Genomic DNA, 14,596 nt, shown 5'->3' on the forward strand with positions numbered 1-14,596 from the left:
GGATCAAAATTACGATGGCATATCTTCGGTTAGGGATGTTTCCCAGACTGTGGCCAATAGCCCATTGTGCAGCTCTAGTGCGACATGAAGTACCTACCTATTTTTTTAATGCAACATTCAAACATTCTTTATATTGACCAATAAGTCCTGAATATATAAAAAAAAGTACTTAATTTATCTACTGAATGTTTTCATTCTAACACAAACTTTTTCTGTTCTTTAGATTTCACTTTTATCTGTTTGAAGAACAGGTCATATGTCAAAACAAACCATTTTATTTCTGTAAAAAAAACTGAAATTTCAAAAAAATTAAGAGCAGAAACATAGATTTTGTAAAAACTACCATATTTAATATTTATCAATAGATGTCACCAACTAAGATAAGAAAATATAACTTTTGTAATTTAAATCACAATGAAAATTGTTGGAAAGTTAGAGATACAAATAAAATTACAAATATAATATATAAAGAGAGAAGGTAACTTCAGTTCAGTTCTTGGAGAACAATTTTTCGTAAACAGTAAAAAATTCATTTTAACAACAAACAAATGAGATAATAACTGATTTTCTTCATAGTTCATGCAAGATATTTAGTAAAAACCTACAAACTAGAACATATTTTTACAGTTTTTGTTATTCGAAACCACATTTTAAATTTTCTGAAGTTTAAAACATTCCTTAAAAATGTAAGTTTAAATAATTGCATATAAATTTATGTAATTGCTGTCAGGGATATGGTTAAACTGCTCTTGAACAGAACTCTTAGAATTTCTTGTCTTAAATCGTCCAAAACTGCATAAAATTGTTTACATTTTGTATAACTAACAATAATTACTATTTCAAAATCCAAATGAACTTATTGCATAGGTGCAACAAAATTGCTTGTATCACATTATAAGGCCACAAGATTTTTGCGCCATACCCTCTGGTTCAAGGAAATAAATTGCAAATGAAAATATTTCATTTTAAATAGCTAAATTCAAACACCATAATTCATTGTCCATAATTCATTGTATTAATTTCATAAACTCAAGAAAGACTTCTAAAATTTAATACGAAAAGTTAATTTGTATAATTATAGAGAAAAAAAGTAGTTTTTTTGTTGATATATTTAAGAAATGTAGTTATTAGTAAAATTTTTTCATAATCTAATGCTTTTCTTAAACTTCTAACATTTTCACATAAAACTACACTTTTAAAATTAGTATGGACAGTTATAACTCTTTTTAATTAAATTGTTTATATCAAGGCTTAAAAGGCATATATATATACATATTCAGAGTTCTCCCTAGAAATAAAAAAGGGCACTTTGAGTTTTAAAAAGGAAACTCACTTAACACCGAAAAATGTATGAAAATGTGGTGTAATCTTATGAAATATCTGAATCTGTTCCTAAACAATTTTTAAATCACCCTCTTATACTATTTTATAAGTGTATTTCAAAAAATAATTATCTCTCATTATCATAAATTAAAAAAAAAAGTTAAAAAGCAATCTCTGACAAAAAAAATTTTTTTCAAAAATAATATTAATAAAAAAAAAAAAATATTAATTGAAAAACAAATTTTTTCTATAATTTAAACTGAGAATAATGAACATATAAAGGTACATTTTTTTTTAAAAAAAAAGGTATTAATTCAACAAATAATTTTAAAACCATTAAAAAATGTATTAATATCTCCTCTCCGATAAAGGAGATACTTAACAAGTTGAGAATAATCATAACAAAGTAAATATTTGTAAAAGCAATCAGAATTAAACCTATAAACATAGATAATTTTACCAATGAATAATTATTATTTAAACAATGAATTAATTATTTTCAAGATGGAATATGAATAAAAAGACAGTGTTTTTAAAAGGATGGCGGCCTTATTTTTATAAAAAGGGTAGATTTATAGGGATCAAAGGGCAGATCTAAACCCTTCTAAAAACACTTAGGGAGAACACTGACATATTTAATAATAGTTTAAATATTAACTTGTGAATTATTTGCTATAGCTTTGAGTTATTTTATCAATTAAACATTATTGCTTAAATTAAACTTCTACAAAATATAACTATGATGGACAAAAGTTTTGGACAGTTTAAGACAGAATGATCAAAATCATTGATGGGAATATTTTCGTAACGTGAACTGTTGCAACAACTACAACCGCCAAATAGATTTTAAACTTGTAAATGTTTTTAAAAAAAAACATGTCGAGGTGTGAACGGGGCTACAAGTTATACCCTTCGAGTTGGTCCCCTTTGGTGAAGTTTTTTTTAACAGTTTTTTGAGAGCCGCTGCCTACTGCAGATCAAGATACGGAAATCTTCCCTCAATGATTTTATTATTGTATCCAAATCCTTGCCATCCCCGATTGTAGCAAGTATATATTCTTTAAAGTTTACAGCATAATTACAACTTAACTACCCCAAACTATGAGGTATAACAGGTCTCATACTTTGAGTCATAATTGGATATGAAATAAGTGCTGTTGATGTGATAATAGTCTGAGGCAAGCTTTGTGAAAGAGATGCAGCAGATATAGTCGGCAGAGTAACTTGAGAAGGAGCAATAGATACAGGTGCAATACCTTGTCCTAGAGCTAGATCTGGTGCAAGTGAAGCAGCCCCAAGATCAGTGCTGAGGGGTATTTGAGACAGCTGAGTAAGTGATGGAGGAGGAAGAGATGGCATCGTTGGTGTAAGAGTATGGGGTATGAGCTGCTGTGAAATCGGTGACACCAAAGTTTGTTTACTCACTCTAAGTTGCGCATTTTGGTCAAGTAAGAATTCATTGGTTGCTGTTAAATCAGCAACTTGCTTTTTGAGTTCCTCAACTCTATGTGAAAGCATTGCATTCCCTTTTTCCAGCATCCTATAATGATCTGGCATCATAGGTCTTCTCTCGTTTCCCACGTACGGATAATCAGCGTACGAATCGTCAAACGCACGGCGTTTGGCTAAGGGTTCATATCTATAGTATGTTTCATATCGATCTTCATCAATACGATCCCTTCTTGTACGGCTGTTATTTTGTGGTGCAGCTTCAATTTGATATTCATAGTTAGATAAATGCCTGAACTTGCATCGACCAGCACGTCTACATTCTCCTTTAAGATAATCTTTGCAAATGGGTATCTTGGATACAAAAATATTCCTCCCTTCCATGTTTTCTATTACGGTATCTGGAAGGCGACCGGTAGATCGAAATATTTCTTCCTCCTGTTTTGTACAATGGATAAACTTGCAGTTGGGACGTCTGCATTCTTTATTTTGAAAGTCATGGCAAAATACAAGGTCTTTTTTACCCAAAGCTTCTGCTTCATGTCCTTCTGGATGTTTATATCGACACATTTTGCCTCTTTTGCAAACATTTCTGAGAAAGTCTCTACAAACACTTTCTTTCGAATCACTATCGTCTCCATTTAGAGAGGAATTGTCATCCTTGGAAAAATTTTTACTCTCAGACATTTTTATCTATTAGAGATAGTTTAACTTAGTAACCAGATTTTAACATCTAAAAATGTTATTAGATTTGTTGAAATTTAAATTCAGGGAAACTCAAGAGATGATCATTTAGTAAATGACGAGTAATAAAACATCGAGATCAGGCAGAAAGAATTTGCAATTTGAATATATATAAAAACAAATTAATTTGCATAAAATTAGTCAATTTTTTAAAAATTAATAAATCAGTAATTCATGTTTTTAGCATTTATAAATCAAAGATACGATATCAGGACCCAAAGCAACCAGAGACATCAATCGATTATTTTTAGTTCTTGTTGTTGGAGTTGTAGAAGCAAGGCTGTATAATGTTCACTTGTAATCTTCTGTCTCTTAAAAATAAACCCATTTTTTTAGAGCTCTTTTAAGTCTTTCGTTGAAATTACAGTGCTTGTATTATTTTGAAACTTAAATATTAAGTTTTTTTCCATGAAAAACAAAATATTTGAATAAGGCTGTTGCTTGGCTGACCGCTTTTTTAATAAATAGAGGCATTTGATTGGTCGATTACATCATCGTTTTCATCGTTATCGCTTAATCGTTTTGTCAGGTTTACTAGAATGGCGCTTTTAGCATTTTTGCTTGGCAGAATTTTAATAACGCGCATGCTCAGTTTGATAATTTATTTAAACCAATCGAAGTACTTCGTAGACAATGAATATAGATGCTTGTATCCTCTCCTTTGCTTGCGTATACTCAAACAAAGACATAAAGATGGAAAGATCAATCACTGTACCAAACAGATGTCAGGGTGAACGAAACATTGGACACATCACCGGTCTCTATTTTTTTTATTTGATTTTCATAAATTGTTATGATAAATAATAACATTCTGTCTCTGTGCCAGAAAAATCTGAACAAATTTTTTTTAAAGATTTATAATTTGTAAATTTTAAATGAAAAAATTAATGTATTTTAAAAAATTGATTTTTATATTGTTCTGAAATTCAAATACTTGAAATAAATATTAAAAAAAACAATTTAAGTGCTTATTAAAAATATATAAAAAATATAAAAGCAACTAAAAAATAAATAAAATAATTAAAATAAAATAGAACAGTTTTATAAGCAATCTAAGCTGCCCAAAGCATTTAATTTCATGAAGAACAATAAATTGGAAAATGTTAATAATTGCTGAGATAGAGTCTCATAATTGCCTGTTAGCGTTCAGTTAGTTAGTTATTAAAACTTTTTCATGGTTTTCATTTGTGCGTAATCTAAATTCTAATTATTTTCATTCAAGAAGTCTTTCAAAATATAATTTCATTCCTGTATTTAAATTACAAGTAACTTTGATATCTGGGTGGCCTACAAAAATTCAAAAAAGTACAAAAAAAATTTAGAGCATTTCACAGCATTTACTATTTATCAAAGATGATTAAAAAAAAATTATTGATTATTAAAAAATAATTTTATTGCGATAATCAACATTAAGCTGGAAACCTATTACTATTAAGCAATTTAAAAGACTTTTTCGTGGTTTTCCTTCGCATGTAACACAAATTTGATTACTTTAATTTAATCTTCATTAAAATAAATTATTCTTATAACTTTCATGAATATGATTGTATTCTGATACTTAAATTGTTAATTACTTTGATCTCTGAATTGAATTAAGCATAATAAGGGTGTTTCATTACATTCACAAAATAAAAAAGCTCACACTTTGATTTCTGGGTTGAGTTAATAAGAAGAGCTTTTCGTTCTGTTCAGAAAGATGGTACCCTATCTATTAAGGATAATAACAATGAAAAAATGTTTATCTATAATTTTTTCTCCGATACTTAAATTGCAAATTATTTTATTTTATATACCAATAACAGCGATCTGAAAAACATTTTTGTCTGTTTTTCATAGCGTGTAACGCGAAATTTGATAATTTTAATTTCAATTTAATCTTGATTATAATTAATTATTTTTACAACTTAATTATTTATTAACTTAATTATTTTAACTTAATTTATAATTAATTAATTAAAATAATTAATTAACTTAATTATTTTAACTTAACTTTAATTTATTTATAACTTAATTATTTTTATAAACATAATTATTTTTATAACGTAAATATGGTTTTATTCCGATACTAAAATAGCGAGTTACTTTGATTTTCGGTTAAAAACTACAAAAATTTGAATAACATCTCGTTATAGTCACAAAGAAGTCTCTCAAAGATGCTGGAAAATGATTCATTATAAAAAAAAATTCATTGCGATTACTGAACTTCTAAATGGAATCAAGCCATCTGAAAGATATTTTCGTGGTTTCCCTTCACGTATAATGCAAAATATGATTGTTTTCTCAAATTTTTATTCAAGCAAGGAAGAAAAATATTTATACCATTATTAACCACTCCAAAAACCAGAGTAAATGCTTTATTATAAAACTGATACGTCCAGAATTTGGAATTATGATGAACTTGCCTGTATAATTTGATTCAATAAACTGATTTATTTTCTGCTTCCCTTCTTACCATTATTATTATTTTTTTTAAGTGAAAAATGATTCTTCTACATTACTGTTAGAAAATTTGACGGTTCATCAGGTTGTCCTTTGTCAACATCTGAATAAAATTCGAGCAAATAGTATTATATTTGTAATGGCGAAAATATCCAAATGATAAAATAAACATGAACTTTTTTTACAGTGTTAAAATTAAAAAACTTAAGTACTCGGGTTCCTATGATTTTATTATTTTACTAATAACTTATTCTAGTATGTCATATTGAAATATCTGATATATGTTATATTGAAATATCTGATATATGTATTTTGAAATATCTGATATATGTATATTGAAATATCTGATATATCTGGAGAAAAAAAAATTTCTAACCAAATGTTCTTTGAGGTCAGGAAGAGACAAAAAATACCTGTTGATTTTTTTGAAATATGCTTTCTATCACAAACGCCTAAAAAATTTGTTCTCGATAAAAATAATTTCAGATGATTTTATCCTTCATCTCTTATTAACCTCGTTATATCATGCTTTTGATCAAAGTTCAGCAGCGTGTGCGTTCTTTCTCTCCTAAATATTAATTTGATCCCTACACACGTTTTTTATTCCATTACTTATAATGATTCGTAAAATATATATTAACTGCCCGGATTAGAGAACAACTGAATTATCTTCTTCAAAAATGGCAGTTATTTAATTTAAATTTGATACTTTTGTGTGTGATCATATCTCAGTGTCAACCATATCGGTGTCACGTATCAATGACATCCAATAAAAATCTAACTGTCAATGAACTTAACTGAGGAGAAGGAATTAACTGAATGCTTAATAAAATAAGAGCTTTCTTTGATGATATGTTTTTTAAATTAGTGGTGAAATCGTCTAATAATTATTTTTAAAAATCGTTGCAAGAAAGTTTTGCAAGCGTATTTTTTTTTCAGACTCATGCGAGTTAATTCAAATCAAATAAATATACTATATGTACTCTCTTTTTCTTTCTTCCGGATTCTAACGAATTAAATAGTATTCATACTTATCAAGGTATTTTACAACAAAGTGCTAACATAGTACAAAGGTACATATACTTGTATTGATTTCTGTGTATAGATTTTTTTTTCCTTCTATATTTGCTTTCGGAAATTTAGCTGTATAATATTTTATACCCAATTATGTAATTCTGTTGCGATCGTAATTTTTCTTAGAAAATTATTATTTAGATGATTAGTTGAATATTCATAAAGTACGTTAAGAAGAGGTTTGAAAAAAAAAGTAATCAATATCATGCGTAAATGCTTTGGTTTTTTTTCCTTCTTTTTTTAATAATGTGTTACGTTTGTTTTTTTAAATCATTCATTGCCACTTATTTAATTTAATTACATATAATGTCAGGATAAAAGCATATCTCAGTTTTTACATAAGCACGTGAGAATGTTTTTTTTCATGAAGTTTTCCTGCTGGTTTGTGTTTAGAGTGATAAATATTTGTTTCAAAACTATAATTTATGTATCTGCAACTGTATCTCAGGACTGACGTTTAGCAGTTAATTCAATAACTAGCATTTTATTCAAGTGTTCCACACGCACCCGTAACTCTCTAGAAACTACATTAAGAGGCACTACTCATGCATGTTCGTATCATATGCTAAATGAACACCAGTTATTTATTCTTCTAAGAATATGGTGTTTGTTTTACTTGCAAATTTCAGATCCCCATTTGTAGAGCACCCTGTTGACATGAATGAAATATTGTAAAACTCATATTGAATATAACTGTATGATATATTCTATATAGTGATTAACTCTTCTTTACTTGAATTTTTTTTCTAGTTAGCTAACTCTAGCAGAGATGACTTATGTGTCCTTTTTTTAGAATTGAACCTTTATCAATAATAATGATTTTTTATATGATTGGTCTGGGCATTAAATGAAATAAATATAAGTATATCGATTATCACTAAATGTCAAGTTTACTACGATGTATTGCAAATTTATTCAATTTCTTTTATTCGTTATGCAAGTCAATTTCCTGAAATTTTGAAATTTTTTTTATTCAAATTGACACTATTTAGCGATAAAAAAATCTTTGGATGCATTCTCAGATGTATAAAACAAGCTTTTAAAAATTTTATATAAATTTTACTCAGGTATTTGATAACTTCTTTAATATTTACATGATTTCGTTATAATTTTTTTCTACAAATAACTAATTAATAACTGTTGTTATATTCATTTAGTAAAGTTAATAAACAGTATACGATTTGATAATTAAGAGTTCATTTAGAGCAGAAAACAGAACAGGAATAAATTTAACTTCATCATAGTTATATTCTCTAAACAATAACTGCCTTTTTTTTCCGTAAAAAAATCACTGAATTTTAAAAATAAAACTATTTTTTTTTAAGAAAATAAGATCAAGGCAGAAGAGATTAGATAAACAATATATAATTGATTTTAACAAATTAAATTTAGATATTAAAAAAAAAAACTTATAAGGATGGAAAATTTCTTTCTGAAATTAGATATTTGCGTAGATAAACTATTTCAGCTTAAAAATTGGGTTTTAACTTCTAAAATAAATTGATATAAATTAATACATTTAGTTATATTTTTTAATCAAACCATTTTATGTAAAATAATATGTTTCTTAAAAATCTAGCAAATCTTTTTCGTGCATAACATGACCCTGTTTAATCATAACGAACAACTGAAAATGTGTTTCGCTCATTATAATTATGTAAAGTCAAGCGTTAAGGCTAAATTAAATACTATATAAAAATATTTAAAAAATTTTCGCTTTTTTTTTAATTGTTATGTCTTTCTGTCTTGTGCATATTCCACAATGTGGTTAAGCACTGATTAATTCATTGTTTGCTTTTTTCAGTCCAAACGAAGAAAAGGTATTCTGCTCACATGCTATAAATAAAAAGTGAATTTTGCAATCGTTCTTGAGGCACATTTCAGGATTTAAAAAAAAAAAAAAAAAAAAAAAACGAGTAACTCCTTAAATTTTCAGCGCAGTACAAAGAACAATAAAAAATACATACTCTAAATATTCCTCTACCGGTAATTTAAGAGTTTACGGTCTTCAGTAACACGGCTGAAAAGGAGACATGAAAACCTTTTTGTAAAGTTATATCACAAAAATTTTACTACATTTTTAATTAATACTAGAAAGACTGAAACTTAGTATTACCTATATTGCACTCTGAAAAAGTATTACTATGCATTCTGAAGGAGTAACTAATGCGTAAAAAAATTAATTTATGTAATTTTCACCCATACTGCCCTTTTACCTATAGTATTTTTACCTATATACCTATATTGCCCAAAAGTAGTCAAAATGATTGCATTCTGAAAGAATGGCTAATGTGTAAAAAAATTAATTTATGTAATTTTTATAATTTTTTATATTATCTACAGTTATATAACAAGCTAATAATAAATATCAAGGGAATAAAAATTACTTCACTTGGGAAAAAAATTTATGCATTATTATTCGTACAATTTTTGAAAATGAAAAAGCGGTCAAAATGACTTCCTTAGGCAATCTAGTGTTAAGTAAGATTTGTATATGCATTTTACACGGCATGAATATTACTTTTTTATGCGCAATGAATCTGAAATAAAGTTAATTAAGTTTTAGTGCTACTTAAAGGGAGAAAGAAAAAAATTTTTTAATTAAGAAATTTTCTACTTTACTATTAAGTTATAGTATAATGTTTAAATTTAGGATACATTTATCCTATTAAATATTAATAGCGGATTGTAAATTTGAGATGTTATAAACTGGTTAAAATCACAGAGCTTAAATTAACTTTGTATATACACAGCGTGCGGTCCTCAAGTTTGATTTATTAGATTTTGCTATTTTTACTAGCACTATTATGCGAATAAAAAGATGTTAGATCAAAATTCTAAATCTTTTGATTCTTCAAATCGATTTTGACAAAATCTTTGAATTGATATTTTCTATCAACAAAGATCTTCTGAAGAGATGACTGAAAACTAAATATCAGGACAAATGAGGATAGTTTTATATGCAACCAATTTATCAATTTTGTTCGTATCCATCCTTTTATTATTGTTTTGTCTTAAATTTCTCCTTAAATCATCTTAGAGGCTATGTAAACAAGAAATGATTGGTTGTAGACAAGACATTAATATATAATTTATTAAAGAAATACATAAAATAATAAAAAAATTATTTAAAATTATCAAGATTTCTGGAGAAGTTTATTTTTTATACACTCAAGAGCCAAAACATTATGTCCACCCCTACATTTTGCAACGAACTCTCCTGGATGACGTGGAAGGTACGTGATCAGGTGGAAGTGGTATTAACTGTTGCTGGAGAGTTTGAAGAATCATTCTTTCACTTACTTCTGTGTGTGATAGGAAAGGCTGCGGATCTAAGCGACTTTGATAGAGAGCAGATTGTAAGGGCTCGAAGGCTCGGAACAAGTATTTCCGAAACTGCATGACTCGTGGGTTGTTCGCGATCTACAGTTGTTAGTGCTTATGCAAAGTGGATGAATGACGGTGAAGCCAGCAGTAGACGACATGGTGTTGGACTTTCACACGCTATCAAAGAAAGAGGTCGTCGGGGATTGTTTCGCTTGGTGAAGCAAAACCGGAGCCAGACAGTGGCTCAGCTGACAGCCCAATACAATGCAGGGTCAAGTAGAGTAGTATCAGAGCACACTGTTCAGCGGGCACTGTTGGATATGGGGCTACGCAGCAAACGTCCCACTCGTGTGCCTTTGCTAACCAAGCGTCATCGCCAACTACGCCTGCGCTGGGCCCGGGAACATCGCGACTGGTCCATGAATCAGTGGCAGAGAGTTGCCTGGTCAGATGAATCACGGTTTATCATTCATCCCACCGTGGCAGTGTCAGGATACGCTGTCTTCCAGGCGAACAGTTGCTCCCTCAATGTACTGTAGGTCATACACAGGCAGTGGTGACGGTATCATGCTTTGGGGGACGTTCTCTTGGGCGTCACTGGGGCCCGTGGTTGTGGCAGAGCAGACCATGAATGCTACAGGGTATCTGAACATCATTGCGGACCAGTTGCACCCTTACATGGCCTCTGTTTTTCCAGCTAGAAATGGAATTTTCCTACAGGTCAACGCTCCGTGTCACAAGGCTCAAATTGTGTTGGACTGGTTCCAGGAACATGACGCTGAATTCCAGTTAATGTCCTGGCCACTTATCTCACCGGATCTCAATCCGATAGAACACATTTGGGATGTCATGAAACGGCAGCTCAGAGTTCAAAGACCACTGAGTCGCAATATCTCGGATTTGTGTGACCGTTGCTTAAACATCTGGTACAATCTGTCTCCGGCCATCTACCAAGGACTTGTGGCATCCATGCCAAGGCGGGTTGCAACTGTGTTACGGGCTAAAGGTGAGCCAACTCGTTATTAAGAGGTGGTCATAATGTTTTGGCTCTTGAGTGTATCATTACAACGTTAATTATTATACCGGTTGTTCATTCATTAGTTCGATAACGAATCCGTAAAAACTTGTTGCAACATTTCCCATATTTCAATAGCATTTCGGAGCATACTTCTACGAATTTGATATCTGGTCCTAAACTTTTTGTTACAATAAATTTCGGTTGTAATGTAAAATTTAATTTTAAATGAACAATTTTTTTTAAATTAGAATATTACACCCATAAGGAAATTCAAACATTGATAATATAATTTGAACTTTTATTCCTTAATATTTATATTTTTCGTAGGATGTGAAAATATTCTAAGTCTAATATTCTAACTAATATTTACAAATAAATTCATTCTAATGAAACTCTACATAAAAGGCATTGTATGCTATTTTGTAATATTATTAAAATTTTTACCGTCCCGCAGTGGACGTTAAGACACGGTTCCCAGCAGATCACCGAAGTCAAGCATCACTGGCTACGGTCAGTGTGCGGGTGGGTGACCACTTGGATCAGTCTGCGTAGGGACCGAGGGTGTGCGGTATTGGTCCTCGCTAAACTGTGCTACCGTAAAGTGCTCGACTTCGCGCGCAGGTCGTCGGGCTACCGAAGCGGGGTGCCATCCCTTCCGCAGAGGATCAAAATTGTGATGGCATGTCTTCGGATCATCCTCCGGGATGTTTCCCGACCGTCGCCAATAGCCCATTGTGCAGCTCTAGTGCGACGTAAATTAACAACAACCAAGTAAAAAACTTTATTTGAATTAAAATAAATAATTTAATTCTTTGTTAAAACATTTAGCAGTTTTTTTTTATAATTCTATTTTAAAACAGAATAGGTAAATCCTACAAAGGTAATTGGACTTTTTTACTCTCATTTAAAATAGTATTGTTACTTGTGACTAATGACATAGATAATGAAATGTTTAAATAATTATTATTAATGGCTTGGTTAGGAATAAAATTTATGGTATTTATTTATGCAGCAAGACTAAACTACAAAAATTTAAAGAAATGAAGACAAAATCAGACGAAATTGGAAAAACCCATTCCTTGAAAAAACCTGAATCGGTTCTTTCAGGGATTCGATATTTTTTAATTTTTTTTAAAAGTTTTTTAAAGTAATAAATGCATTTATCCAATACTGCATTATTTATAAGTATATTGTGTTATGCCTAAAAGTTTCATAAGAATTTCCATGTTCTTTAATATTAAATCTTTCATTATGTCAAGAGAAAAATAAAACAAGATATCTTTAATTTATAAGTAATTGAACTATATACCTACCCTGGAAAAAGGACATTATATAATTCTGAAGAACAGCATTTTTATGTATAGAACTGAGGAGCAAAGAGCCAGCATAACTCACTCCTATACATATGCTTCCAATACATTTATATTTGTAAGTAGACTTGTTAACATAATGTATAGGAAAAAGGGAAATTTCTTACTTTTTATTAAAATATTAATGGTAGAAAACGTTTTTATGAAATACTTTTTAAATAGTCTAATAAAACAACTTTAATTAATTGCCTAAAATATTTTACCACTGAAAAAATTAAGTTAAAAATTCCCAACCCTGGTTTTTTGCTCCATAATTAGCTGAATTTCATGGCCCTGATAAATTTTTTTAATAAATATTTTAGAACTTTCGTTCAATCATTATGGAAAGAGATACACACACACACACACATATATATTATTTATAAAATAATTTGTGGTACATTGTTAGTATGCATTTGCATTTCATATTAAAATATTGATACTGATAATATTGATATTGAGCTAATTGATAATGTTCATGAAAAATCATAGTAATTGTTAAATTTTCTACACTTTAATTACAGCCTAGCATAAATTTTTATAAATAGTGAAGCAAACAGATTCTTCTAATTAGAAGAAAACGATCACAGTACAGCTTACAAAAAAGTCACTTAAGTTCTAAAATTCCACTCATGAAAAGATTCCTGAAAATTGTAATAATCTGTAAAAAAAAAAAAAAAAAATTAAAAGCATTATATTTATAAAGATAACCCTGAATAAATTTTCTTAACTCAATCAAATTAATATAGAGTCAATATAAAATATACTACTATATAATATATAAATTCTGTAAATAACCCATGCATTATTAAATATATCTTTAAAACTAATTTAAATGTATACTAAATCAATATTTCCACTTCCTTCATAATGTTGATTTGGAGTACCCAGAATTTTTGAAGAATCAAAACTGGAATTTCAACAAGCACTGACCTGGCAATTCTGATAATTCTCAGGTCAGAGTAGTTAAAAATTCAGTGGATGAAAGAGCCTTTTTTTCTACATTTAAGGATGCATCACATTAACTGATGATCATAACAACCTGGAACAAAACTATTAGCATTGCAACTGCATATACAAAACATGAAACACAACTTGTGCTTTTTCAATTATTAAAATTAATGAGCTCTTAATATTAATTTAAAAGTATTATTTATAGTAGTAATGTAATCATAGCATCATTAAACAAGTAATGAAGTATGTAAACAGAAAACTTTAACACATGTAATCTAAATTTTAAAAAGTAGCAATATAATAAAATGTAAAACAATTTTTTATACCATTTGAAGATATTTATACAAAGAAAATTGGTAACTTATTAATGGTAACTTTAAATTTAGGGTGTAATATACTAATTTAACCTTCAAAAGAGGAAAAAAAAAACTGATTTCTTCCCAACCGTGTATTATTAAAGTATAACTTATTAGTCATTCATATTTCCTTTCAAATAATATTCAATATACACAAGTAACTAATTCAAATATGAATATTTTCATACTATTATAAGTAACTATATCCAATATAATAATTAGAAGCACAAAAAATTGCTTTACCCCACATAGATATAATGCAATGAAAAAGATACCTAATTAATTATAATGTAAGAGATTAAAATATATACAAATATAAAATATGTCGGAGGTGCATACCAATTTTAGATTTATGCAGAGAGGCAGCAACAATAAATGACTAGCAAGTGAAATTGTCACACTAACAATTATTTAGGCAAGAAATGTGACACTTATACTTACTCAGCATCAACACAAGTCTTTGACAGCATGTATTCCAGTAGGTATTTCTATTCCGACAAATTATGGTCATAACAAGCAATTTCATCACTCCCATTTAAGACAAAGACATGCTGAAGGAGCTT

The 14,596-nt window shown here is 29.1% G+C and overlaps 1 protein-coding gene across 1 annotated transcript; it reads right to left on the bottom strand.

Annotated features, from left to right (window-relative positions):
• Positions 1-328: 328 nt before the first annotated feature.
• Positions 329-3,824, bottom strand: LOC107444284 (zinc finger CCCH domain-containing protein 10). The gene has a single exon (XM_016058384.5). The coding sequence runs from the start codon at positions 3,457-3,459 to the stop codon at positions 2,413-2,415; it is 1,047 nt and encodes a 348-aa protein (XP_015913870.2). The 5' UTR covers positions 3,460-3,824; the 3' UTR covers positions 329-2,412.
• Between the last annotated feature and the right edge of the window lie 10,772 nt (positions 3,825-14,596).

This window comes from Parasteatoda tepidariorum, chromosome 10 (genome assembly GCF_982258835.1).
Source record: "Parasteatoda tepidariorum strain Cologne lab strain chromosome 10, Ptep-v5.0, whole genome shotgun sequence".
NCBI classification, from domain to species: Eukaryota; Metazoa; Arthropoda; class Arachnida; order Araneae; family Theridiidae; genus Parasteatoda; species Parasteatoda tepidariorum.